Source organism: Chroicocephalus ridibundus, chromosome 7 (genome assembly GCF_963924245.1).
Source record: "Chroicocephalus ridibundus chromosome 7, bChrRid1.1, whole genome shotgun sequence".
Taxonomy (NCBI): Eukaryota; Metazoa; Chordata; class Aves; order Charadriiformes; family Laridae; genus Chroicocephalus; species Chroicocephalus ridibundus.
In genome coordinates, this window is record NC_086290.1 from 58,715,310 (window position 1) to 58,743,181 (window position 27,872).

At 50.3% G+C, this 27,872-nt stretch overlaps 1 protein-coding gene and 1 long non-coding RNA gene across 4 annotated transcripts in view; one reads left to right on the forward strand and one right to left on the reverse strand.

The window, feature by feature from the left end:
- Positions 1-22,709, forward strand: part of LOC134518266 (sphingosine-1-phosphate transporter SPNS2-like) — a 139,561-nt gene extending 116,852 nt beyond the window's left edge. For 2 of the 3 annotated variants that reach the window (XM_063340799.1, XM_063340801.1), the window contains 4 exons: positions 2,395-2,558; positions 3,137-3,219; positions 17,989-18,035; positions 19,869-22,709. In XM_063340799.1, the coding sequence (XP_063196869.1) occupies positions 2,395-2,558; positions 3,137-3,203 (231 nt within the window). In that variant the 3' untranslated portion in view covers positions 3,204-3,219; positions 17,989-18,035; positions 19,869-22,709. The remainder of the gene's footprint in view (positions 1-2,394; positions 2,559-3,136; positions 3,220-17,988; positions 18,036-19,868) is intronic. The other variant, XM_063340800.1, reaches the window with a different exon arrangement.
- Positions 22,710-23,029: 320 nt separating this feature from the next.
- On the reverse strand, positions 23,030-25,463 carry LOC134518267 (uncharacterized). The gene is made up of 3 exons (XR_010071920.1): positions 25,221-25,463; positions 24,580-25,097; positions 23,030-23,160 (listed from the first exon to the last, which is right to left on the reverse strand). It is a non-coding gene; the product is annotated as an uncharacterized LOC134518267 (long non-coding RNA).
- Between the last annotated feature and the right edge of the window lie 2,409 nt (positions 25,464-27,872).

Consider the following 27,872-nt stretch of genomic DNA (forward strand, 5'->3'; position numbering starts at 1 on the left):
AATTTCTATTTTAGAATAGCCTCAATTCTGGCTATTGCATGCAGAGGAGCTGATTCAATGCCAAATTTTGGTTCTTAATGACGAGTAAGGTAAATGTTGCGAATTAAGGTGTCTGGATACAAGAGGGAATAAATTACCGGTCGATTTCCCTGTCTTCTGGGTGCTGTGCATGTTCTGATAATTTCCGATGGGTGCATTCTTTTCATATTCAAGTCTCATTATTATTTTTTAATAAGTCTCTCAGACTAATAGCCACTGTTACTTGCCTCCAGTCTAAGGACTTTTTTTAACCATAATTTCTCACATGAGAGTTGTTCACAACACTTGTTTTCCCTTGTGTGTGTTGCACACTGTGAAGGAAGTTCTCGTTGAGAGGACAGAACACTTCCTTAGCGATACCCCAAGCACTGAAAGTTCCACCTCTTCCTCTCAAGGGCAGGGAGTGAAACAGAGACGCCTGGCTAAAAACCTTGAAATTCTTTCTGTAGATACACACTTCCCGTATTTATTCACTCCTCTCTACTGAAGAACGCTCCATTCCTGAAAGGCGGCCCTCTGCTCTTCTGTGTGCAGTGCTTGCAGCTCCAGCAGCAGGCTGGCGGCTCCTTGCCGTCGCTCTGGCAGGAGCCAGCCTGAGCTGTAAGATGGGTATGAAGGCACTGAGGCCACCAGCGCTCCAGAGTCTCCCCACTAAAGCATCCTCTGCAACCTGCTCACCCGAGTCATAGAATCCTAGAATGGTTTGGGTGGGAAGGGACCTTAAAGGCCACCCAGTGCCACCCCCTGCCCTGGGCAGGGACACCTCCCACCAGCCCAGGTTGCTCCAAGCCCCGTCCAACCTGGCCTTGAACCCCTCCAGGGATGGGGCAGCCACAGCTTCTCTGGGCACCCTGGGCCAGGGGCTCACCACCCTCACAGCAAAGAATTTCTTCCTCAGATCTCACCTCAATTTCCCCTCTGTCAGTGTAAAACCCTTCCCCCTCGTCCTATCACTCCACTCCCTCACAAAGAGTCCCCACCAGTGTCATCCTCCTGTGACCTTCTGCTGTGCTTGGCCTCCGCTGAGGCACCTCTGGGCACACGTTTGTCTTCCAGGTCACTGCAGGGCTGTGAATTGGTGATCCCTCCTGCATGTGATATTTCCTGACTTGATTGTCAGGATTCAGGCCTTGAAGGTCGGATTTTGCTTGTCGTTTGTGTCTGACGCCACCTGTTTCATTAGCAGTGATGGAGCAGTTTAGAAGTTGCTGCCCAAGCGTTGACTATTTCTGGAGCCGCTTTGCGTCTGTGCACAGCAGTAGGATTTTACGTTGCAAATTCCCTGCAGTCTTTTGGTATAAAACTAGTATTTTTGACTCAACAAAATGTCACAGATAAAACCAGAGCTGGACGTTTAAATACCCAATGCCTTGAGACTCACCCCTACTGCTGCTACCGCTCTCTTGGGCTTATGGAGAGTAACGTTGTTTACTGGATAGTAGATAGTAAAACGTGATTGTTTTAGCTACAGACAGTCGTTAAATATTGCTGAGCTTTGGCAACAGCTTTTCACAATGAACTAAATACTGCCATTGTGCGTCACTGCTCCTTCGTGTAAGCGCAAACCTGTGTTTACTGTCATATAGTTATGCTTTCTGGCTGTGGGAAGACGCAGGTTGCCGTAGCCCATGAGCTCGGTGGTTCTTCGGTGTGGGTGCAGCCCCGATGCAGCAGACCTCGGGGGGCAGAGCCTGGGGGTCAGAGCGCATCTTGCCCACAATTGCATGAGCTCAGGGGGTTCGAGGAGGGAATGAAGCCCATACCTCAGACATGGGGATGAAAAACCACCTTTGAGTTCTGTTTCTGAAAATCAGGTGGGATCTCAGGTTTTTTGTTCTGTGAAAAACATTGCCCCCTTCCCACTCAATACACAGAAATGGAATTTAATCCCTCCTTTTGCAGAAAGGTAGGTAAGGTGCAGGAGTAAGCAGGGCTTGACAGAAATTGCAGAAGATGGATCGCTCCCTCAGCCGCCGAGCGATGCCGGGTTGGCCCTGCCGGCGCTGCGGGAGGCTCGGTCAGTACAGCAAGGTTAGACGCTCGGGGATGCAGCCACTGAAGCAGCCAGGGAAAAGATGGAGAGGGCTGTGGGAAGAATAACAGATCAGGCCAGAAGAGCCTGGGAGGCAGGGGAGAGCCCCCGCCAAGCTGCTCGCAGCACAAGTTGCCCAGGTTTTTCCACAGTGGCGTGTGGAAGGCTGAAGCATCCAAGGGATGTTCAGCCCTTACCAAACACACTGTTCCGTTTTAAACTTCATGCACGTGTTTGGTGGGCGATTTTGTAGGGAATCGTGTTCCTTTCACCATCATCTTTTTTCACCTAAGTGACTAATTTTTTTTGCTCTTCTCTCCTAGATCTCAGACCTAATACGACAAAGCACAAAGGAGTCCCCAGTCTGGGAGTTCCTCAGCCTGGGGTACGCGCTCATGCTCTGCCCGTTTGTCGTTGTCCTAGGAGGGATGTTTTTCCTCGCCACAGCCCTCTTCTTCCTCAGTGACCGAGCCAAAGCTGAACAACAGTGAGTAACCTGGCAATTGCACATGGGGAGGTACCGCAGCCTGTTTTCTCTCTTGAACGTTATGCTCGTACTCTGTCCCTGCCCTTGGTCCTTCCAGGTCAAGGATGTGGGGTTGTGTGTTACGAACCTCAGCTCGGCAGAGTGCATGAGGCTGCACGAAGCACAGGGGCTTGGGTCGTGCTGGCTGGGCATCCTCTACACGCTTCTGCTCTGGTGGATCTCCGTTGTTGGCCATTCGGCCTGGAGGGGAGCACAGCATCTGAGGTCACCTTTTACCCTGGGGTGAGCATGCCACAGCCCGGGCCCTCTGTGGTGAGGGGTTGCTGTGTGCTGGAACACGCGGACTGCCAGGTGAAGAGCAAGAGAGAGATACTCTGCAGAGCATGGTGGTCAACTTTGAGCCCGCAGAGTCCCACCCAGCCCCCTGCGCCCGCTCGCTGCTCCAACGCACAGCAACGTCAGGCAAGAGAAGCAAGCTGTGTACGTGGGGACATACGTGCTCAGGGGTCGCTGTATTAAAGATAGTCTTTCCCAGTCCCTTATTGCAGCTTGTTAAAAAAAAAGCTACTGTTTTTCAGTAAAGAAACCGATTCGGACCACCTCACGGTTGGCAACTACAGTAATTCGGAAGACGCTTCCACATGACATACAAACTTCTGGGGTTAGTCTCTTTCTCATAATTGTCGAAAAATAAGAGTATCTATGTATAATGTCATGCTGAATATGGGGGCAGGTGACCAGTCTGGTGTTGAGTATAAGTTGCCTTTGCCTTCCTCCCGTGGGGAGGAGGAGGAGGTGTCGTTTCTGTGCCTTGGCTGTGAGAGCCATTTGCATTGGTTCGAGAACGACACTGTTGTGGCGTCAGCGCTGTGTCAGACATCCACGTCAGGGGGAATGTTGCATGGGTGGGCTCCCCCTCCGTAAATGTCGCTGCACAAGGGTTTGTATTGGTTTAATGACACGTAGATACGTGGAGTGAAAAAGTACAATGCAGACACGTCAACAGCCCGTGTAATTCTGCAAAGAGCAGAGTGTTCCTTGCTGTACCTTAAAGAGAAGGGCCCTGGCCTATCACTGTCACTAGACATAGTACGACTAGAAGGAAAATAAGGTGTTAGGAGGTTGCAGTAAGTGTGTGAACGGTTCTGGTGATACTTTCTGGCTCATACTGTCATCTCAGATGTATACAAGAGGTTTGGAGCAGTGCCACAGATGGTGCTGGAGCCCTGTAAGAGCAGTTCCATCTTCCTTTTACTAACACGCACAAATACCAGAGGAAGGAAAGGTTTTCTGACATTCTCCCTATAATGAAGTGTTTAAACATGGTGGAATAAACAAGACCTCGTCACGTGTCCTGTAAGGAGGTTAAGTCCTGCACGGCTGTACTTTAGTGTGGCTTTGGAGATGTGACATGACTGATGTGTGCCTGCTTTATTATCTGCATATAAGGGCTTTAAATTAATTTTTAAATTAAATTTAAGTGAAATCGGAGATTAGGTCTTAGGAAGAACTTCCTGAGAGAAGGAGGATGTAAGTTCTACAGCAGATTATTTGGCGAAGACATGAAAGCTGACCTGTGTTTCTGAAGGTCTCCCTGGCTTGGTCTTGAGGCAGGAAGATGGGAACTGCTCTCCGGCTGCCTCCCAGCCCTATTTCTGTAATGGTGCACAGAAGCTGTACGTGCAAGGCTAAGCAGGGATCGCCTGGGGACAGGGCAAGATGAACATAAGTTTCTAGGTGCTCAGGGTGGCTTTTTTTGCTGCAAGGAGCCAAAAGTTCTGTTTAGTGATCGGGTGGTAATACAACGCAGCGGGTGAAATCCCCCTTTGTGTAGCCACAGCATCAGCCTTTGCTCAGGGAACCCACCTGTCTCTAGAACTTCAGCGCTTGTCTTCACTACGTTCAGAGGGCGAGCGCTCGTTCCACTTATCCTTACGGTGGAGATGTATCCCCTTGCACTGCGCGTGTTGCAGCGTGGCGTGACGGCATCTCAGGTGGTGAAGGAGGATTTCAGTATTCAGGTATTCATCTTTCTCAGCATGTCTAACCCCACCTGGACCTTTATACCGGGCAATGCACTCTTGTCCCCAGTGGTGTCGCAGCTCCAGTGGGGTTCCCACAGAAGAGGGCCTTCTCAGGGGGCACTGCGGGTCGCAGGCTGGTCACTCACTGGTTGACTCTGCTTGGGTGCCGGTGCGGTTTCCCGTTCTGGGCCCCCCGGTTCCAGAAGGACAGGGAACTACTGGAGAGAGTCCAGCGGAGGCTACAAAGATGATCAAGGGACTGGAGCATCTCTGTGCTGAGGAAAGGCTGAGAGCCCTGGGGCTGTTCAGCTGGAGAAGAGCAGACTGAGAGGGGATCTCATCAATAAGGTTGGGTGTCAGGAGGATGGGGCCAGACTCTTCTCAGTGGTGCCCAGTGATGGGACAAGGGGCAACGGGCACAAACTGGAACACGGGAAATTCCATCTCAACATGAAGAACTCATCTACTGTGAGGGCGGCAGAGCCCTGGCACAGGCTGCCCAGGGAGGTGTGGAGTCTCCGTCTCTGGAGACATTCCAACCCCGCCTGGACGTGTTCCTGTGCCGCCTGCTGTGGGTGACCCCGCTCTGGCAGGGGGTGGGACGGGATGGTCTCCAGAGGTGCCTGCCAACCCCCACCACTCTGTGATTCTGTGTTTTACGGGGTTGTTTTACAGTGCACCAAAAGACCAGCTTTGCAGCAGCGTTACTGCAGGAGGGTGACCACATCCCACAGCGCCGCCTTTCCTGCGTTAAAGTGTTCATTTCTGTCTGGTGCTGCCTGGCCTGAGCAGCCCTGGCTGTGCTCTGTTCACGTCCAGAGCAGACCGGCTCCCAGTCCACTTTCTGAAGAAACATATTTAGGGTTCAGGCCTGGTTTGGTTGCTCTCTCTCTTTCAGCATCCTTCCCTTTCCTGGTCTGCATTATTCCCTTTTGTTTATGAATTTTGCGTTATTTAGCTACTGAACTGGCTCAGGTACAGAGAGAGAACAGTTGTCATAAGTAACGGTTGACAAAAGAGTGTCTCTCACATGATTTCTACTGCACTGTTCCTGGGATATGCCCACTCCCGTGTTAAAAATACCCTGGCGTCCTACAGTCGGATTCCTGGAGAGCGCAGCTTAATTCGGGTTTGACACTCTGCTGAACAGCAAGTCGGGCTCTGGAACAAGGCTGGCAGCGGCGGGGTGATGCTCCTCTCCCTGCTGCGTGCGGCGGCGTCTGTGCTGGGGATCGGGTCCCGTCTGCCGTCACTGACGGGTTCAGTGGGCTCCTCGGAGGAGTTTGTGGGGGAGGATTTGTTATGAGCTGCACGTTTGCCTGTGAGAGAAAAGACAACAGAGGGTTTTGCTGTTACCAGCTTGAAACTCCACGCTGGCTCCAGATCGGGCGTCCAGCTCCCACCTATCCTAGAGACCGCCTGCGCTTGGCATCGCGCGCCTTTGGCCAGGATGGATTCCTGCCCGGCCGGCCCTCCCTCCCACCCTGCCTACTGCTGCCTACGGCAGAATTTCTGTTCCGAGATGCCGTGTTTTCCCTCTGCAGCCAGTCACGCTGCTCAGACGACAGGACTTGGAAATGGGCTTTGCCAAAAGAAATCAATTAACCTGCGGGAATCACAAAGGCTCGTGTCACCCGCCAGAGATTAAACCCATTCATCACCAGTAGGGTCAGGGCACACGGGGCAGATGTCACGGACCTCTCTAACGAACTAATATGGAAGCGAAGCAGTGTAACGCGGCTCTCGGCAGCTCTGCCTATGGAAATAAGGCTTCCCCCGCTTTAATTTCCGTGCTTCTGTGAAAAATAGTTCAGGGTTTTATTGCTGGGATTTTTTTGTGTGTTTGTTCCTTTGTGTACTGGTCTCTGGGCGTTTGCTTAGAGATAGTTTCTTCTTCCAGGCAGGACAGAGAATGAGGATAGCAACCTCTCTTTCCTGTAAAGCTTCCTCCGGTTTCCACCACACTTCCTTTCAAAAACTGAATTTCCAGGCTTTCAGTGCCTCGTGACTTTTTTTTAACACTACTTTTATCACTGTCACAATTCCTGGCATATTTTCTAGGTTGCTTTTTTAGCACAGGAATTCCAGTCAATAAGGCTGCCCCTCTCACAAAAACACTCATGAGAAAAATTTCTTCATACGGCAGTTCTTTTTTTTTTAAATGACAATTCTTTTGTAACTATTTTCATACTGCATCAGAAGTCTGCCAGCTTAAAGAGGCTTTTAGTAAATTTAGGACTATCAGAGAACACGACACAGTACATCACTGTAATATAATCCAATCATTTTTGGTGCAATTTTTATAATACAAATTTAATCCCACCCTTCCGAAGTGATAAGAAAGAGAAAATGGTTAAGAATGGTTTCTGTAAGAGCTCTTAGGCACTAGTAATAACAACTACTTCAGTTCTTTTTTAAACCGCTCAACTACAATTCCTGCTGGGATTTCACTTGGCTGTGTTGTCGTTCCATCCCTGTTCTGTAGGACTGCAGTGGAGGGTTAAAGCAGGCACGTTTTATTTCCAAACAGGGCTGCGCTCTGTGCTGTGTTCCTCTTACCTGCTTGATGACGGTCTGTGCGACCCGAGCTATGCTTTGAGATGCTCTGGAAGACGGTATGTCCGAGTATCTTGCCATGGCAGAGCCCTACAGAAACAGGTCAGAAATGTGATGACCTTACTTTTATTCCCAGCTCCATCACTGATCCCTGCAGCCTTGGCAGGTGTCGGCCAGAAGGCAGCTTTGCGAGGTCAGGAGTGCTTCAGGTGCTTCAGTCCTTGGCGCTCAGAGCGCAGCGCTGCACCTCTGCTCTGTCCCTGTCCTCTTCCTCGCTCATAGCGCAGAGAACTTGAAAATGCAGAGCTTTGCCCCAGGTTGCTGCGGAAGAAATGCTGTACCTATTAGAAGCGTTGGTGTACTTACTAGAAGCAATGGCTTCACCAGCAATTGGGAAGAATGCGGGGTTTTATTATGAAAAGGGGAAAAAAAAGTCCTTTCCCCAAGCTGTGACGCCTTTTGGGTGCCAGGGCGTATAAATCACTGTAATGTAATTAGGGCGCAGCATGATGCTCTTCTGGGCAGCGAGGGGGAGCGCGGAGCACCTGGAGCTTTGCTGAGCAAGGACGCGGTGCCCCTGCCCGGGCGCGGAGCGGGGGCACCGCGGATGCTCTGCAGCAGGCGCAGGGATGCTGCAGCCCCGGCTCCAGCAGCGGCCACTCCCAGTTGTTCCTGAGGGAAAACCCAAACTCTCCTAGATTTTTCCTGAGAAACACCAGGTGTAGCATAGTCTGCACCTCAAATTTTGTGTTTTTATCATGTTTTTTATTTAATCCCTGATTTTCTGCCCGGAAGCATGAGATTGTCTGGTTTTTACCTTTCAGAGGTACAGAAAGATGCCCTGGATAGATATCCAAGTTTCATAATTGTTCGGTCCCTCTCTGCATCCTGCGTGAAAGGTGCCGGATGTTTTTCCCGAAAGATACAGCAATGCAGATCAGGCAGCAGGATGCAGCCGCAGTGTGTATCCCTGGTGCAGACACCAGCAGCAAGAACTAGCTGCACTGATGCAGCTGGCCAGAATAAAAGACTTTAAGTGTTTAACTAGCTACCGCCCGCACTTCAGAGACCTGCCAGCCTAAATGGGTCACCCGTTTGGTTACGTGACAAGTATCAGGTTATTTAAACAGCTCTAGTAGGTTTTGCTTCTCTCCTAAAATTAAAATTAAACATTTAATAAAAAAACCATGACTCTTAACACCTTTGATCAGGCGTGGAAAGTCTTGCTGAGTAGCCATGCTGATTAACATTTCATTTTTAAAGCGGTGGGTACAAACCCTAGAGAGAAAACGCTCGTTACAGACTAGGTAGCGCAAGCCACAAGAAGAAAGCCCTACTCCAAACACCTTTTCTGCTCTCTTAAACACGGCACATCTGCAAATTACATTACAGGAAAAATGAGAATAATCCATTTTCAGACTCCGTCTTCTGCCTCACATCAGGCTTATTTTTAGCCTTTTCTAGAACTAGGTATAAAATGATCTCCCCGTTCTCCTATTGCAGTAATTTGAAAGTGTCTGACCTTATTTTTGCTTTGCAGATTCTATTATGTGGGGCAGGGGAAGGGCTCGCAACCCTCTTTTTCTCTGATTTTTCGGTGGCAGCGGTTAGAGACAGAGAGGACCCAGGAGACGACCCCGTGTTGCTGCCAGCAAAGGACAGGGGCCCCCCCGTTAAGGCGTCCCAGGTGTTAACCTGGCACGCCAGCCTCATACACGGCATCTTCCCGTCTGGTAGTTTACAGTACTAAAAAGGGTATTTCTTCTATGAAACGTTTTAAGATGGATTGCGAGGGGTTTTTTGAAGAGGCTGGACACTGTAGAGAGACGTCGCAGTGCTGCGCTGAAGCAGAGTTTGAATTCGGGGGTTTCAGGGCCAGCGAGTGGATTTAATCAAACACCTGCCATAAAGGGACGTTTGAGGAACAGTTCACTCACTGCTGATATTCAGCTCTTTAAGGAGAATAATATGATTGCGTTGTTTTTTACTTTACAAAAGAGCAATAATTAAACATTTCCTACAGTAATATGAGTGCACAATGCTTTATTAGCCCAGATAAGATGTCCTTGGCCTTTGAAGGCGTGTGAATTTACAGCAAAATGCCCAGAGTGGGATGCAGAGGACCTGTGATGATGGAAGAAGAGGCAAAGCGTGTGTTGTGAATATCCGAGAGTGGCATGATAAAGGTGCACGGACTGCAGATGGAATAAGATTAAACTATTAGATGGTTCATATGGAATTGAAGGGTCGGGAATGTGAAGGGAAGAGGCAGTGAAAATATAAGTAGTATTATTATTGGTGGAAAACGCTTGCTTGCAGAGCTGGTTTTTCCTCCCCTGTTTACTAGCCATGGTTGCAACTCCATAAACGGAGCTAGCAAATGTAAGAATGTAATGGCTTGGGACTGAATTTTAAAGGCTGGTTTGCTTCTTCAGTTGGGAGCTGCTGGTTTCATGTAGCTGGAAAACATGGTCTCATATAGAAAAATATACTGACGTGTTCCCGTTGCCGTAGCCAACCTGTGGATTTCCTGCAGGTGAGGCAGGAAGGTGGCAAAGGTCAGTTCGGTTGGTCACAGGCGTTTTGATCTCAGTTGTGGTCCTTACGCTCATGGCATTTGAAATATGCTGTTCAGGCTAATTGTTGGCAGCCGGAGCTTTGCTTAAGTACAGGCAGAAGGACTGAGCCAGCTGGTGCTGGCGTAGCTCTTGCTGACTGCGAGCTGCGGAAGAGGCCGCCGGCAGAACTTCAGGGTTCTCCAAGCCCATCGGTTCCCCGCGTATACTGCCCTTCTGAGGTTCATCTCCTGCGCCACCGGAAAGGAAAACAATATTCCTAGACTGTTCCCAGCTCCATTCTTGCTGAAGAACAGCACTTCAGTAATTTCTCTACGTGCCCGAAGTTACAGGAGGGCAAAGCTTACTTGGCCAAGACGAGCACCAGATCAAGAACTACTTGCAGTCCTCCTGCTGTCTTGGCTATTGACTCTGCTGCGACCTTCAGGAAGTCAGGTGCCGTCCCTAAAATGTTCACCGGCGGTAAAACAGGATTAAAAGCACTTGCTCACAAGGTACAAGGGGCTCTTAAACCATATGCCTGCGATGGCTTCAATATGTCAGTTGGCATTGTCATTGCAAAGGACGGTCCTTGGCATATGCAGGGACTTTTCCGCACAGGAGGATACTTTAAACTCGGGCTAAGACAGTTTCTTTGCTAAGGCTGCCCTGGCACAGATCCGGAATCTGATCAGATTCCACGCAGGTGACTGGAGCAGCGAGCAGAAGGCAGCCTTCCAAGCCAGAAACCCTTTCTGACACAAGGAAATAGAACAAATCATGAAAAATTCAGCCCTGCTAGTCTGTCTCCTGTAGCCTGTCGTGGTCACAGAACATATTACGAAGGTATTGACTTTTATAACAGTCGGTGACCTCTTCACGTGGAGAGATCTGTGAGGCAGATTCTCAGCAAGCTGTGACTGTAGGTGTGTTACAGTAATTTACTGGTAGCTGGGTCTTGGGCCTGAATGGCATCTTTTAGTGAAACAGGGACAAAACTGCTGGAGTTTTCCTTCCAGCGATTCAGTAAGAGTGTCCTGCGTGCTCTGGTTTGGTCCCTCCTAACTTCGCTGCCAGACCACTGCCGCGTGGCAGGCAGGGCTGGCCCAGGCGTGCAGCGGAGCCAAGCGGAAGGACGGTTCCCCGTACCTGGTACCTTCGAGGTTGGTGAACGGAGCTGTAGCATGAGGCGGTTATTTTGGAGCGTAAGAAGTTTGTTTCTTGTCAAGTGGCATCAGGAAGTTCTACAGGATTTTCTGTTTAAAGATTGAATAGGATCATACCCGCTTTTTAATTCATGTTTTATCCCCTTTCCCATTCAGTCTTGCCCTCCGCTTCCTCCTTCCTCCATTCTTTCAGTGGACATGAGAGTATGCCGTTACCCACATCTCCTATGGCACTAAAAATCCCACCTTAATTCTGAGACCAGCGTCATCTGGCAGAATTATACATGCAGGGACAGGCTCCGGCACAAAGTTTTGGGGGCTTCAGAGCCCCGCATCTTCACTAACGTCAGGACTCCCCGTTAGCGTACCACAGCAAGGCAGACTTGGCTCCGGAGTTCATTTCCATCCAAGGCTTCGATACCCTAATGAGGGCTCTGAACCGCTCGTCGTCACAGCTGCTCAGTCGCAGCTGCCTGGAAAAACAGAAGGAAAGGTTATTGATTTTTGCTTCATGCGCCTGTTTTCTCCTCTGGCAAGATCTGCGAAAGAGGAAAAAATAGAAGCTGACCTATGTTTCTTCCTCTGGAGGCAAATACGCTCCGCACCTAGATTAAATGGACCCATGGAAAACGCCATCAGAGTCTGCGCAGCTTTAAGGGGCTGTTCCCGCTAGATAGAAAAAACTGTATTTGCTGTACACGATTATGATTCCGTTCGCTAACCCCACTGCCGCGCAGGAAGAAGAGGGGCTTTAAGGCAATTCATCTCTTTAGCGCAGCTGGCGCAGCACCTGTCAGCCCCCGCGCCGGGCTGTGAGCCGCTGCTACAGGCGCAGCCACCACCGCTGTCTCCAGAGGGAAGGGCAACGCTGTGCCGGCGGCCACCAGGAAGGCTGCGCTGCCAGGGCCCGGTCTGGAGTCCTTCCGACTTACAGCAGCCCCAGGCGTCCTCTCAGGGTAGAAATGAGTGAGGACGAGCAGCCGGCAGAGCTAAATTAAGCAATGGTTTCCCGCTCCAATGCCTGATTTTTGTTGAATTTCGTTAGCGCTCTGCTTAGCGTCCCTCCCCTTCAGCAAACTGGCCTCAGCCTCCTCAAACAGAGCCTGCTCCTGGGGGCGGATGAGCCTGTCGCCGAGCATCAGGGGGCTCGGTGCTAGGCCACCTTTGGCTGTGCTGCTCCTGTCCCCCTGCCGCTCGCTGGGGTCTGTCTCGGTTGATGTATTGTTACCGCTCACCTTTCACGCGTCTCCACTTCCAGTCTCTGGTTTCAGGTGCAGCGTACCACGAGCCTTGTAAATCAAAGCACCGAGTTTCTGCAGTAATGCGCGGTGTTAATCCTGCGTGCTTTGTCCCAGAGTTACTGACTCTGCTATCAAAACAGCTGGGGTTGAGTTAAAGCAGGACATGCTATGGAAGCAATCCCCGATCCGGCTGTTCTCACACGCTGCTCAGGGGGGTCGGTTAAATGCTCTGCAGCCGTTTGTGTAGGGAGCAGGTAGAACACACCCGGCAGTTTGTGCGGCGTCCCAGGAGAGCTCTGTTGTGGAGCGGGGACCCAAAGCCATCTCCCGCCAACGGCAGGCGAAAATGGCAACTATGCTTCGCTGCTGGAGGACAGTCATGGCTAACGTATCTATAGTCTGCGCTGCTTGATTAAAAACTCCGTATAACGAAGGGCAGAAAAGGTACACACTTGTACGGGAGTCTCCAGCCGGCCGGTTTTCCCCTTGGTAAAGCGTGTGGCAAAAAGGTTGTGCAGGGCTGGGACCAGTATGTCGTGCAGGGCTGGGACCAGTACGTGCTACTGCCAGGAGCCGCAGAGAGCCAGCAGCTGGGGCAGGCGTCTGCGGCGAGCGAAATAAGAGAAAGCAGAATCACCACGGCCGCCTTTGATTTGTTTCAGGGACAGGAATCTTTGCATGAGCTCCGTGCCCGCATCCGCAGCCCCGCTGGCATTGTGCGCTGCTAGATGAAACTCGGTGCATTGAGGAGTTTGATTCAAAGTCCTCAAGGGAAACGTGACAGAAATCCCAGTGAAATGCAGCTGTAAATCCCTCTGTGCTGAAATGCCGGTGAGACGAAGCCGTAGGGTCTGCGTGGCGTATGGCTGAGGTGTGATAACGCGGTTGTTTGTGTTTTTAAGGTGTTTCCTGGTCCCGCGTGACCCGTTTGTGCTGCTGGCAGGCCAACCGCAATAAGCTCTGCATCCTCTCGGGGCCGAGTGCTTGTGAGGGTGATGACACTATGCAGACAGGGGTGGAAAATACCAGCAGGACGGTCTGTAAACTTGTGTCCGTTTCCCTCCTTTGTTTACTAAAATGTTAATGTGTTTTGGCAATTGGCTTCAGCAAGGATTTATTTAAAGCAATTGATCCCTGCCGTAGCAAGGTGGTGGACGAAGTGAGCCCAGATGTAGAACATAGGCTTTCCTGACATTTCTCCCCTTCTGAGCCCCAGCGGGGAAGTGGGGAGGTGGTTACTGTGCAGGAGAGACCTTTGCCGGTGCCCAAGCCCACTGGATGCTGCGCTGCCTCGGCGACCTCTTTCCTTACAATGACACTTGTCCTCTCGCGGGTGTCAGGGAGACCACAGTGACAGCATTACTTCTGGCCCTGGGTTTGATGGACGAGGTTGTGTGCATTTCAAGCTCAAGAAACCCAGTGTGGAAGGCTGCCCCAGCTCTCCTGCTCCGTAAGCGTTTTGTCGGTTATCTGCAGGAAAACAGTGATAACTACAGCACGAGCCAGCCTCACGGGCGAGTAACTTCCCGTCTTCATTTATCAGTAGATAGAATTCACTGTTACCTCTGACAGTCGTACAGGTGTGGAGCTGTGAATGAAAACCTTAGCCTCTTTTTCTTGCCGAGTTTCAGAGAGCGACATTAGAACTGCGTGCTGCTGCTCATGTTCAGTGGCGGGATTTGCGCCTGGCTGGGCTGCTGATCGTCACCGGTACACGGCTGGAGTGTGGCATTGGCTCTAATGCTTTGATGCCAAAAAACCCCCTTTGACTAGCTGCATTTGAAAAAAAGATTTGTTTCTCATGGATTTAAGGCCATAGAGCCGCTTTACCTTTCAAGGATGTCTGTGCATTTAAGCGTTTCATCACCTGGAATTTCTGCTTTCGGTGTGTGCACAGGCCTTCGGGAGAGGGTTACAGCCCCAGCAGCATCTGAGACGTTCAGACGGGGGCACTCTGGGGAAGGGTGCCATTAGTCACTGTTACCCTTCCTAAAGCGCTGCTTCAGTCTGGCACTTTACGGCACATCGCCTGGTACCTCAGAAGCACAGAACTGCGGCCAGTGAAGTGAAGGAAGGAGAAGGGCCCCCAGTCGCAGGCAGGAGCTGCTGTCGAGGCAGTGACCCAGCTGCCCCTGCAGCCCCAGCACTCCCGTCTGCGGAGTGAGCTCCTGCTAGTCCGAAAATGAGTTCTTTGCAGGCTAGAAGGGCCCCACCGAAATATTTCATTGTTAGTTGTAAAAGTTAAGTGATGTTAAGTACAGCAAGCTGTAAAAATTAGGACGTTATTTCCTAATATGCTTCTCTGTTACAAAAGCCAGAGCCTGACTCGTTTACATGGCAAGAAAACGGGGCTTTTGGAGAGCTGTGGGATACTGAAATAAGTGTGTTGTTTAAGTTTTGTCTGAAAGTTAACGTTAAACGGTGTTGGCAGCATCCACACAAGCTTTATTTAGCACAGCCTTTGTCGTGGAGCCTTGTGCACGACGGTGCTGCGCATACCAAAGCGTGTTCTCCTTCTGCACGTCCTGTTACTTGCTCGAGGTCGAGCTCATGACCAGAGACGACGTATTCATGGAGCTCAAACGGTCATCAGCCCGTATGTTACGGAAAGCCAGCGGGACGTGTGTCCCGCGACTGCTTCTCACAACTTCACCCTAAATTCTGGAGCAGGCGGAGCTGCAGGTGAGACGGGAGATCTGGGTGCTGTTCCTGCTGGCCCAGGCTGGGGCAGCGCACCCTTGGATGGGATGTGGGCAGCAAAACCTCCTTCAAAAGCCTCGTAAGGCCCAGACTGTGCTGGGAACTGTTCGGCAGAGCCGCATTTACTGCAAACTGTCATCCCCAGCATCTGTTGGCTTGGGACACAGCATTTGGAGCGTCATCTCCGCACAGCTCCTGAAGCAAAGTAGAGCACAGCTGAGTGGTAAAACGTCTTGGCCACTCCTCTGTTACCTTAAATTCGTCTTCTGCTTCTTATGCAGTTCTCTCACCGGCTTGAGGTGCTTTAAATTAGATCCATTTTACATAGTATAAATATTTAACAGCTCTAGAGCGTGTAGTTTAATATTAAACAGACAGCCTTATAAATACTTCAGAATTATAGATGCTGTCACACTACATGGAAACGGTTTGATAGGATCTAGCAGAAATATTTAGGTTTGACAGGGGAGGAGACGGTGGGGTTAGAAGGAGTCAGCCACATTCTTAACTGCTGGAGGAGCCCGTAAAAAACTAAAAAAAGTTGTACAGCTTCTGCTCTTGAAAGGCAATTTGGGTAAGTTTCCTCCCCCTCAGGAAATAACAGAGTGGTTCCCACCCCGCGCTCTTTCAGGAATGAAAACATTCACAATCTTGAGAAAACACTGCAGATAAACCAGAACAATTTAGGAACCAATGTTTAGTCAACAGATATCCCCAAATCGGAAGCGACAATCTATTCGGGGGGGATTATCGTTATTAGAAAGGCAAGTGGGACTTAAACAGGGATTTAGATGCTCTTGAGCCTTGTTAGCTTAAGTCCATGTACTACATTTTACCACCTAAGAGAATCTAAAATTTATTGTTAGTGGTTTTGCTTTAAAAAAAAAAATAAAAATTCACAGCTGACCTGCTGGCACTCTCAGCCGAGCCTCACGGAAACCTGGCTGTGCCTCAGGCAGCGCCCCCCGTCTGCTCCGGAGCGGGGGAGGAGGACTGCACCGACCCCGGCCTGCGAGACTCGCTCCCTCTCCTGCCCACCAGCTGCCCGGGGCAGCCCTGAACGCCACCGCTCTCCCCGGCAGGTTCTCGAGTCACGTGGGGTCTAATTTCCCATGAAATCGTCTAAATGCGTTTCAGGATGAGCCCCTCTAGGCCTCTGTTCCCATCTGTGAAAGAGAGATAAAGCAAAGTTGAAAGAAATGTGTTAAAATGCAAAGAACGAGTAACTCTCACGACTCGGGGACAACGGAAGTACTTGTGTGGAAGGTACATTTTATCCCACAGGAGGCTGAACTCTCAGTAATATAAGGAGGATTGTGTGTTTACAGTTCGTCTGTCATCAGCGCAGGTGGGTTCTCTGTGCTAAAGAGAAAGTGATGGCAAGGCTAACCTGTTCTGTATCTGTTCTGTATCTTGGAAACATGTAGAATGAATTATACGTTAAGGGACATGACTTTCAAACAACATTATGGCTCATTCAAACAGCTGGACTTTCAGTATTCTGTGATAGCTTCATGACAAATCCTAGTTTACTTCCTACATCTAAAGTTGCCCGTAGCGTTACAAGGTCGTCTGTTCTCTCTCTCTGATGTACTCTGGTAGTTGACGCACGGTGACAGCGGTCACTACAACGTCATGTCCAATGCCGTAGGGCTACCCCGCACGGTAAGTCTACAAAGAACCCTGGGTCAGCTCCTGCATCAGAACCGCCTCAGTTCACAGCCTGGAAAGGCAGAAAAGGCACAGAGGCTTCTGGGCATCTTGGAGACAGACTTTCTGTGAGGTTGGTGCGAAGCTGGGGGCTGCAGGCTGAACTGGGCCAGTTTCTCACGCAGAGATTTCTTGGAAGGTGGGCTCTAACCACTGGTTAATTTTTATCCTGGAATACGTGTCTGAATCCAGCGTTATCCCTTCTCAGCGCTAAAAGAGTGTCCTGGGTCAAGAGCCACAGATGAGTTTTAATGACTCGGCATTTTCCAAAGGAAAACAGTGTTCCACTGAGCGGTTCTCACCTGCTGGGATTTCAGGCAGCGATGGTTCCTGTGATCTCCCCCGTAACCCTGCCCAAGTTTTACCGATTCAGAAAGGTGCTGCGCTTTTACTTGTGATGGCAAAATCCTGCTGCAATCCTTTAAGATACAGAACACTGCAGTTTCGGTTTACTTGTGATTTGAAGTTAGCACAGCCGAATGGTGTGAGAAGACTCTGCCTCTGTGACTCATGTTTCTTCTCCTCTAGTGGCCAAGTATGGCTGGCGTGCACTCGGGAAAAGCACTCAAACGGGGCCAGGGCCTTAATGAGGTGGGGGTTTTCCAGCGTCGTCCCGAAGAGCCCAGGCCTTCCCACTGACATCAGTGAACAGCCGAGATAGAAAGCAAGTCCCAAAGGTCTTAGAGTCCGAGGGTGACTTGTCCTTACCGTCCCCCCTGCTGTGACTAACACTCCGGAAGGCGATGGCTCCTGTCCCTGGGAGGCATGAAGAGCGTGGGGCAGGGGGGAGCGGAGACCTGCTGCGGCGGGAGAGCTGCCGGGGGGAGGCTGAGTTGCAAAGAGAAGGAGCAGGTCCAAGGGATGAACTTTGTGAAACTATTGCTGCCTTCCCCCGGGTGCCCGCGGAGCAGGCAGGGCCTGGGCCCCTCGCTGCCCTCAGCGGCAGGAGGTGCGGGACAGCACGCTGCCCAGAACAGCTTCTGCCTGGTGACGCTGCAGTCCCCACCGCCCCCCGTCCATCACGTGGGAGCAGTTGTCTGGGACAGCAGCAGGTCTTCAGCGGCTGGAAACAAACAGACAGCTCCTCTTTTTCTTAATTTAATTTTTATCAGTGGTGACTGTTTACATTTATGGTGTCAGTCCGAAGGACGCCATTCAACAGCCACTGCATAAACAGTCTTGGTACCGGCTCAGGGAAACAACTGCTACGTCTGAATGCCTTTGGGACCTTCCCAAATCCTTGTCAATTAGTGTCAGCAACGTTACTTGGCATGTTCCAGCAACTGTCAGAACTGCCACCAGACACCGCTGTGAGAGGCTTCAGCTTTAGTCCATTGTGCAGGACAGTTGTAGTGTCCGCTCTCTCTAGAAACTGTTAAGCAACAGGAACCTGGCTTTAATAGGCTGGTGTGCTTTTAGGAGCCTGGTTGTGGGCTAACTGCAGCGCTGACGCGTCACTTCTGTTTTCCCTCCACCAGGGTGAATCAACTTGTGATGCCACCAGCCTCTGTGAAAGTCTGAGACGGTGAGTGACCCAAACCAGCAACTGGTCTCGAGCTACCCAACCACTCCAAAACCCCTCGCCACCCCTTTCTTTCCTTATAAGTTGGCAAGAGTCAACCTTAGACGGCCACGGTCTGCACCTTTGCTACCCTCAACCCAAATCGGAGCAAGTCACAAACAGGGAAACCAGGGGGGTCAACTCAAGTGTCCTTTATTGCATTGCGTTGCTTCCAGAAACCCGGTGCTCCCGCCTTCGAGCAGATAAGACCACGCAACCCCATTGACTTGACCAGCAGCAGGTGTGACTGTCTGAGGCCAGAACTTAGAACATTCCTGGCGTCCATAAAAACTTGCTGCTGCATTGCTCTGGTTCAACATCTGCTCGCTGTCAAGTGACCATTACTAGCATATTCCAAATTTTCTGCAGAAAAATGCTTCCTGGCAGCACACGAACTTGCACGTCATTGCGAGGACTGTCCCCACTCCAACCCTTGATCCAGGGCGGCGGAGCTGAGGCCTCGGCAGCGAGCCAGGGGGAGAGGCCCGCGCCCGCTGCCCTTTCTTTTCCCTTCTGGTCATGCTGTTCTTATCACTCGCCAGCAGTCACAGCATTGCAGCTCAGAGCCGCGGCGACTGATAAACACTTCCTCGCATTTTACTGTAGCCAAAATTAATTAAAGCAGGTTTTTGAAGAGGAGATTTCTTTCCCATAAATTAAATGCATTGAAAGAGTAATCATAAAATCAGAACTCAATACCACACTTAAGAATGGCCTTTTGGGGGAAAAGATTTAATACAATCTCTAGTACAGCAGATGTGTTATTTCCACAGAGGGGAATATATTCTGGCATACTCGCACATTGTCATTTATCAGTAGCTTTTAGAAAAAGGGTATTGGTTGGGTTTTTTTTTTTTTAAAAAAAAGCCCCAAAAATCTGTGACCAAATATTAGGTAGCGTTGCTGAGACCTGCATTATAGAACACTGACCACTTGGGTCCTGCGCACACCTAGGTTTTTCACTGTACTTTCTTCTCTTTTGGTCCAGTTTTATACAGGTTGAGCAAAACTAGGCCATTGTTAAAGGCAATTTTTCTATAACCCAGCAGTCACTGATTTTTTAAGGTCGGGGCAATTTCCTGCGTAACATGGAGCACAGAACCTCTCAGAGGAAATCCTGCAGCGAGAGAGCTGGTTATCCTTCCCACTTAATCCAGGAAAGCTGCTGGCCACTTGGGTATTCCGCAGCACGCGCAATTGGTGTCTCACCAGGCAATAGACGTGCTGATGTTGCTCTTCAAAGCAAGTGTCTGCCACCAGCAGAAAGCCAGCGTCTGCTCTGCCTTGTTAGCAGCAATACTGACAGCTGAGCTCTGCTGCTGGGGCGGCGCATGCTGGACTCCCCCCCACTGGGCTCTCCAAAGGACAGCGGTTTTGAAAAGCGACAGTTCAGGACAAGAGGCAGTCCCTGTTTTCTTGAGTGAACTGATGGGGTTCAAAACAGTCTAGCAAAAATTAACCTTGCTGTCTGCTGAGCTGTTTCAACCCACATCACAGCTGTACCTACACAACTGGCATGAACAAGACATGGCTGGTGCCCTTAAGTAACATGCACAGGAGTCTAAACCTGCTCCTGGCTCACCTGGGCAGATTTTGCCTGGATTACAATGCATTTGCGTTTCCAATTCCAAAAGCCTACAGTACATCCCAAAGTGCTCTCCCCAGACCGGTCAAGCTGCGCGGAGGCAAGGTGCATCTTAGCTGGCCTCCACCACAAAGCTGGGTGCATGCGTTCACCATTACCAATCAACGCCTGTGACTACCCATTAACCACCTTCTTCTCTTCTTTGTTTGCAGTTACCGGTGAAGGAAATGACATGCGGACTCCTGCTCCCACCACCACCACACCAATCTCAAGCTCGAAGCCCTTCTGTACTGGAAACCGGTGGATCCTTCAGCTCCACGCCACCTTGGAAGGGTTATCCAGCAGCAAATCAATCCCACCGCTCCAGCCTGCAGGGTCAGGCGCCAGATGAGCAGGGCAGCCTGGAACACGAGTTCTTCTTGAGCATAAGGACGTTCACAGGTTCCTCTGAGCGTCGAAAGCAACTGTCCACTGGACCCACAATGTGCCACCCAAGTGAGTGACTGTGGATTGTGTATATGGTTTTAGTTGTAGCCAACAAAGTCCGCATCATCTCTAGGGCAACTTAGGCCCTATTGAATGCTGCTCTTCTGTCAGCACTCCCGCACCCAGAGATGCACTAGTTGGGGACCTATTCTGTACATCACCTTTTCTTTAACACTGAAGGCTCAATTCAGATTATTATTTTTTATTTAAATATGTCATAAGATGCTTTATCTCTGCTGAAGACAGTAGATGACAGAGATATATATATATATATATTTAGATAAACAGTTTTTATTTAAACCTTTAAAATCTGGAGCTGCCTGTGCAACCATACCAGACGTGAGTAACGTCCGCAACTCTCCTCGTCTCAGTGCCCTGGTACCAGGCCTTGCAAGGGCACGGTAGGACAGCTTCCAGTGCATGACGACCTGTCACCTGAGGCTGAGCAATGGGACAGAGGAGAGCATTTCACTGCACTGGGTATGCTGGTGGTTGTTACAGAAGGGCCCAGAAGAACTTTGGACATGAATACCTACGGGCTCTAGAGTTTGCTCAATATGCTAAATTCAGCCTTGCCTTGGAGGTTCACAGGCTTTTAAAATACCAAAATCCATCTGGCTGAATTGCTTTACTAGGGCCTGGTAGTGCAGTACTGCTGTGCCAGTGACTCCACGCTTTGTTTACACGCGTATCATATCACCCGTGTCGCCAATGCCAACTCTCCCGCTGTCAGTATTCCTGAAGGTGGCTGATACTCTACCGTAGCCCTTTCCTTTGGAACAGTGCTTAGGTTTAACGCACGCCCAACCCCATGCGCAGTCCCAAACTGCTCTTACTGGGATGTCAGTTGGTCACTTTTACCTTTCTGAAGATGCATTTGAGATCTTTAATATGCAAGGCCAGTGTCTGGACTGTGTTAATCTCCCATCAGTCAGAAGCGTGGGTCTGTAAAGCGGTCAGAGTGCCATTTCACTCCAGTCTTGTCTCCTGCACTTGACCTCCACAAGCCAAGTTTGTGCTGTGTCACCTTGATGCTGAACAGCGTGGGGAAGGCAGGCGAGCACGGGCCCTGAGAAAGAGTCGGCCTTCCAGAGAAAGGGCATTGGTTCTGTGAACTCCCCGCTCCCTTTGTTCTGTTCGGATGTCTCCCACTGTTTAGATACTCCCCTCGAGTTTCGCACACACCTCGAGTAGGTGGATGCACCTCTCTCTCGTGCTTATGTGGTTGGGCTGCGAGTAGGACTAAATCAGCAAAGGAAATGCCAAACCGGGACTGGCTGCGAGTTAAGTCTGGAAGCTGCCTGTCCTGATGGTGGCACAAGTTTGCTCAGAGACACAGGAAGGTACTGTTCGTAAATCTGGGGTTTGTCTCCCATTCGCTTCCAGAGTGTGCCAGGACTGACAGTACAGCGTCGTAGTGCAGACAGTCGGTAGTTCCAGTTACTGGTTAATACTCACCCCATCGCCAGTCTCTGCCCAGGTAGATGGGTTCTGAGGGTGACTCCTGTCACAACGTGAGCCTTTCCTCCTCATTGAGCTCCACGGGACTCTTCTGCAAAGGTTGCTCTGTCACCTAAAATACCTTAACAGTAGCTTTAAGATTTGGTTAAACAACTAGAGCCAGAAATTTTCCTCGAGTGCCTGGGCATCCTCTGGAGAACAGCAAGCGGGTGCTAGAAACAATAAAGCAAAGCAAATCCAAAACAATACTTCATTTCCCACCTCGTGCCACTATTTACATTCGTAGGGGAAATACCGCCTCTGTAGTCTAGGAGCCTTGGCTTTAAAGGCACATGAATTTCTGATTCCCATCAAGAAATTCCTTGTCAGGCTGTTTAAAAAGAAACAAAAAGCAACCCAACAAGCAGTCATTTCATCTCAGAGACCAAAGAAGATGAGCCACAGTTCCTAAATTGCTTTTTTGACAGGCTCTCTCTGTTGTAGCATTTACTGTCAACTAAACAAAGCATTCCCGCTAAAGTTCAGAGATTAGGAATTGTCCTTAAACTTAATTCTCAGGAATCAACAATGAAAAGGGAACTTGAGTGTTTTGTACTTTCGCTAGCTCTCCTCGTTGGTGACAAGCCCCAATCCTTGTTAGAGAAGCACAGTGCTGTTACAGGAGGCCAGCTTTATCCTCTGTGCATATGAAGGAAAGTGCTGTGGTTTTCTTTTTAACGAGGAAAGAGGGAAGGGAGCGAGCAAGGGAGTGAGATGTGAGTCCCACCTGCAGCAGTTCCACACCAAGGGATCCCTGAATCCCTGCTCCCACAGGGTCAGAGAGGGAGGCCAAAGCAGCAGCTATGACAGCTCAGAGGAGAGGAACAGCACGGAAAGGAAACCCAGCCTTTCCACCTCCTGCGGACGCTGCTGCTCCTTCACGCGCTGATGACCCATATTGGAATGGCCAGAAGCTGAAAGGCTGCGTTCCTTGTTTTAGCTGTGAAGAATTGTTCAGTTAGTGCTTCTATAAAGGTACACGGTCCATTAGAGGGAAACCAGCTCAATTAGATCAAGGGTCCGTAGATTAAGGTAATAAGAGGTACATCAAATCTGGACATGAAACACACGTATTACTGAACAGAAGCTAGACCTGCGTTGCCACACAAGCCTCGTCCCTGGATTCTAACATACCGTTCCCTGTCCCAGCACAGCGGCCCGTTTCTGCCAGCGTGTGGCTTGAGGAAACTCACTGCCTGGCCTCAGTTTCTTTACATGCAAAGCCGAGCTACTCGCTGTTGAGATGCTGCATAACCAAGCGATGTTGTGTTTCTACTGTCGTACTCTACTAGAGGTCAGAAGTTCCCCATTATTAAAAAAAGGACTTACAGTATTGTATGTACCGGTGCTGCGCTCTGCGCTCGGCATGCCACACAGCGCTGCTTTCCCCTGTGACTCCGTTTGCTGTAGGTGTAGGTGTAGCCACGCTTGGAAGCTCTTAGGGCCACTGCGTTGTTGACTTTGTGGAGCGGTGCAGGAGCAGTGGAACGATTTTTGGTATACTCACAGGCAGTGTTTCTGGAATGAGAACAGAAGTCTAGATTGAATGTATATTACTTATATCCAAGCTGATTAACAACCCTCGCTAAAATTAGTATTTCTGGTTTTATCAAGAAAGGCTATTAATAGGAAAAGATAATTAGTTTTTAATAAGAATTCATGTATTTTAGGATCCATCACACCGAATGAAGCAAGATTCCAGCCCATCATTTAGGGTAGTAGTTCAGGTCATCAAGGTTATCTTTGTGGTTCTAAACTTCAACACAAAATTAAATAGTCCCAATAAGGACAGAAATGCTTTTAAAGCCACTGATCTCTCGCACACAAAATCACTTCATGTGAACGTCTGAAAATTAATAGTAGACAAACAAACAGGAGCCCTTAAATACATTTGAAAACATGGGAAAATACTACCAAAAGGCAGGGAGCGCTACTCACAGCCTCGCATCCCAGCACATACACATCTCCTCAGGCCAGGGAGCCACGAGAGGGGAAAGGCGTTGAGGTTATCGGCTGGGGCTGCCGTGTCCTGTCCCCACTCCCTGGTACCTGCCGCTTCACCCTGTTCCTCAGGGCTGCGACCGGGCCTTCCCAGTGCTCTGCCCCGTTCCCCAGCTCTGCTCCAGGGTCAACCATCGCCGATGGTTTGCCTCAAGGCGCAGGGTCCTCCCAGTCTCCCTGCGCTCTGTGGGATCAGCATGCTAGCTGCAGCCTTGCTGCCTTCATCAGGGTCTGTGCAGGGTGTCCAGAGTGCACCGGGGGTTCCAGGATGCCCCTCAGTGAATCATGAGGGCTTCCTTCTACTCCACTCAATAAACACTATTTTTTTGTAAGCAAACATTAACCCCCTCCACAGCTAATAGTGCATTTGCACCGATGCACCCACTACAGTAGCAATTAGGGGGCTTGTACACAGTGAGAGGAGCAGAGGTAATGGGAACTGCACAGAGAGGCAAGAGAATTACCCAAAAAGCAGCAAGTTGCCAACCCAAGTACCTGTAATGCCTCCTGCTGCCATCGCTCGCAGAGCTAGAGCTGGGTGAACCCAAGAGCCTCTCCCCCTTCACAGACTAGCTAGAGTGTCACCTCTTTGGTCACCTCAGGGTGACCAAACCCTATAACGAATGGCTGTACTCTGGAAAGCAGAGTTCCTCTCTGCACCTTCCGTCCTCGTTGTTTGTTTTTTCTCCATTTGCTTTATTGTTTGGTAAACCAGCACTTACAATCACTTTTGCTACGTGATGTACGGGAGTATATAGTATATTTTCTTGTTATACAAGGGAGGAGTATAAAATAGTTTTCTGATTTCTTTCAGAAACAAATGACTATTTTATTTTTTAAGAGCAACTGATTGTGAATCTCAGAGTATAAAAAAAGATAAATAAGCCAAATATATACCTTTATGTAAATTAAGAAATAAAAGTATTTAAAACATACCTTTCTTGTGTCAGCTCTTGCTCTGGTTGCGCACTCCCGCAGCCGCTGTCTGCGGGGCTGGTTCCTGGGATGGGGCTGCCCCGAGCCCCGCCGGCCACACAGCTCCTGCCAGCAACACTCTGGTGTGGGTAGCAATGAACCTACCCGGACACCAGCCTGCATGAGGTTGTTGAAAAAGTCACACCACGAGCAGGGAAGGTCCGAGGGAGCAGAGGGCTGGGGGTACGAGTCTCCTTTGCCCTCTGAGTTGGCTGCCTGGATCCAGCCTGGGACCAGGGCCCTGCTCCATCCCCTCACTGCACAGCACGGGCACGTGGCAGAGCGAGAAGACCCGGCTGAGCTCATTGACGAAGTCAGCTAATGCGGTAGCTGTAGGTCGGGTGCTCAGGAAGACGGGCAGGAAGCAGGCCAGGAAGTTAATCCCGAAGTGGTAGCCACGGTAGGCACCAAGGCTGCCCCTTCTCCAGAGATCCTGCACCAGCCATGCCTGCCAGCTTCACAGCATGGTGGCATCTCGCCTGTGGGCAAAGGAAGGAGCGGGGCGGCTGGTTCTGCTGCTTCAGGAGCACTGCAGCCCGCCAGCTCTCCCGCCCTGGTCTGCAGCAGCAGCACCGACAAGGTGAGTTTGAGTCTCCCCTTACCAGCCGTGGAAGAGATCTCTCCTCCAGTCCCCTGCAGCACCTCCCTTCGGCATTCTTTTCCTGCAGTGCAGCGCCAGTGTCCAGGCCAGGACACCCCTGCAAGTAGAGGATTTATCACTTAAACAATCAACCCTGAGCGCCTTTTGGCAGCGCATCTCAGGGCTTTCAGCTTAATCATACTGTGTGAATGACTTGATTAAGCATAATTCTCCAAATTCTGATGTTCAGCAGCTAAGCTTTGAAGCTCAGCAGCTTTAGCTTACATCAACCAACAACTGCTAACGTGACTGTACTGTTCACTTTTTAAAAAAAAAAAAAAATCACAGACATACATGTGGGTGTACGCATGCACGCACAGACACACACACACACAGACTCGCACTCTCTCCCTTTTCCAGCCCCCCCCAGCCTTCCCTTTTCATAAACCCTCCCCACACTGTTTCTGTAGAGCTCTTGCCAAGACCATCCGCAGTCAGAGAGAGAAAACAGCCTCACTGCTTGGGCTAGCACAGGGTGACCATCACACCGACCATCCCCACCACACGCTGACACCAGCGCTGCGTGGCACCTTGTGAAGGCCCAGCTGGCTTGTACAACTGATGCCATTTGTGCTGTAGGTGTCCCGCTCTGGCTGCTGGTGCGTTTGCCACGGTTGTACAAAGAGGTCCTGACTGCATGGTCACCGCTCTTTCACTCATCAACACACTGCAACCATTTCCTGTTGGCTCTGGCAAAAAAAAAAAATCTCTGTACAACACATAGTACATTACTTCTTCAAAAATAAAACTTGAAAGCTTTAGCATTTTAAAAGACGCATACACGGACACACCATTTACCTCACCAGCAGTCGATTCGGCCTTCTCTGTGAGTGCATGCGATGACCAACAGCTGCAAGGCAAGTCAGGAGCAAATCCCCGTGGCCAGGCTCTCCCCTGCCGAGAAGAGTCATAACTGTGACCCTGTTTGCTGGGTGCTGGGGGCAGAGGTTCCACACGCTGGGCAGCCCGGGACACCCCTCGCAGCACAGCCAGTCTGTCGGGAGCGTCACTGCCCCAACCCAAACCAGCACCAAGCAACTGAGAGTGTCCTGCCACCCCCCACACGCTGCTGGCCTCCTGCTGCACGGTGAACCAGCTGGTTTCTCTAGTCTCACAGCACAAAGCAGAACACTACAAACCATGTTAACACCCCACTTTGAGCCAATTCTTGTAACCTTAGGGCTTGTGATTATAAGGAATTACTCCTTGAAGAGACAGCAGAGAACTGTCGCCATTAAGTGCTGCTTCCACTACAATTTTGGGAGGACAGGTTCTCCTTTGCCTGAGAAAGGGAGAAAAAAAAATAAAAACACAACTCACCATTCTGCATGCCGGACTGGCAGTGGAGTGTTTATGAAGCCAGCGAGACCAGGCACGTGTCTTCCCTGTCTTTTAGGTGTCTCCCAAGTATGTCTTGAGCCTGTCCCAGGCCATATTTTACACAAGTCTGGAACAGCTGGAAATAAGCTTGGGCCTCATGTCTCGGCAGCAAGAGCAACTCAGGAAAATCTCTGGTTGTGTTGTCCCACACTTCCAAGGAAAAGCTGCTGCAGGTACTTTTCTCTGTAAGAGGACTGGCTGCTGCTGAGTTATCACAGCTACTATATTTGCCACTTAGCAGTGATGCTCCGAAGCATATTGCCCACAAGTGACACATCAGCGCCAGTGCTTTGCATTGCTGTATGACACTTCCACCCCACAGGAACACAGTGCTGGCACTAAAACCCAGGGCTTCGCCTGCATCACTGAGATCCCATTGCTACAGCGTGGCTAATTCCCCGCCAGCCTTGTTAGCAAGGTGGCTGAGCAAGGTTTGCCTCGACAAAAGGTTTGCCGTTTGCCGCGGCAGAGGTTTGAAAGCCAGAGACTGACCAAGACCGACCTCATCTGCAAGGATGAGATTCAGAGGGAGCACAGAGCCCTGCACACGGCTGTTCCAGCACAGGCACAGCTTGGTGCAGGTACATTTTTAATCCAGTCTTCAGGGAAGCACATTTTACTGCCCAGCTTCACCTGACCGCCACGTGCAGCTTGACTGCCCTGCACAGACAAGCCAGCCTTGTCCCAGCCTTTATGCCCCGTCCAAATCCTCCGCTGACAATTCAGCACTGACTCTTCTGCCAGTCATAGGCAGTGGGGAGAGTCTTAACACATCTTGGGACCAAAACATCGTAACTTCACTTTAAAACAGTCTACAGCCTTCACACAAGAATCAGGCACCAGAGTGGGAAAGGCGGTTCATAGCCCTGCTCCTCCGGACTCCACCTGCCTGGGATAAAGGCCAGTCTCCAGCAGTGCTCCCGCAGAGGAACGTTCCCTTGAGCTCAGTGCCCCAGGGCCTGCGGCTATTTTCTTGCATTCAGAAGAACCCTTGAGCTCTCATCACTGCCAAAGAACGCCTGAGGCCAGGACCGCTGAAAAGAAAAGGCTTCATTAAAATCAAAGCGTGCTCTATCCCCTAAAGGTCCAGGACAGACAGGACATGAAATCAAGCAAAATGAAACCTTTGCGACTGTTAAAGGCACAAACAAGCGCCAGTGAAACACGATCTGACTTGGTTGATTAGTGATTGCTTTCTATAAACTGCACATCAAAGCCAGCCCAAAGTCATGTA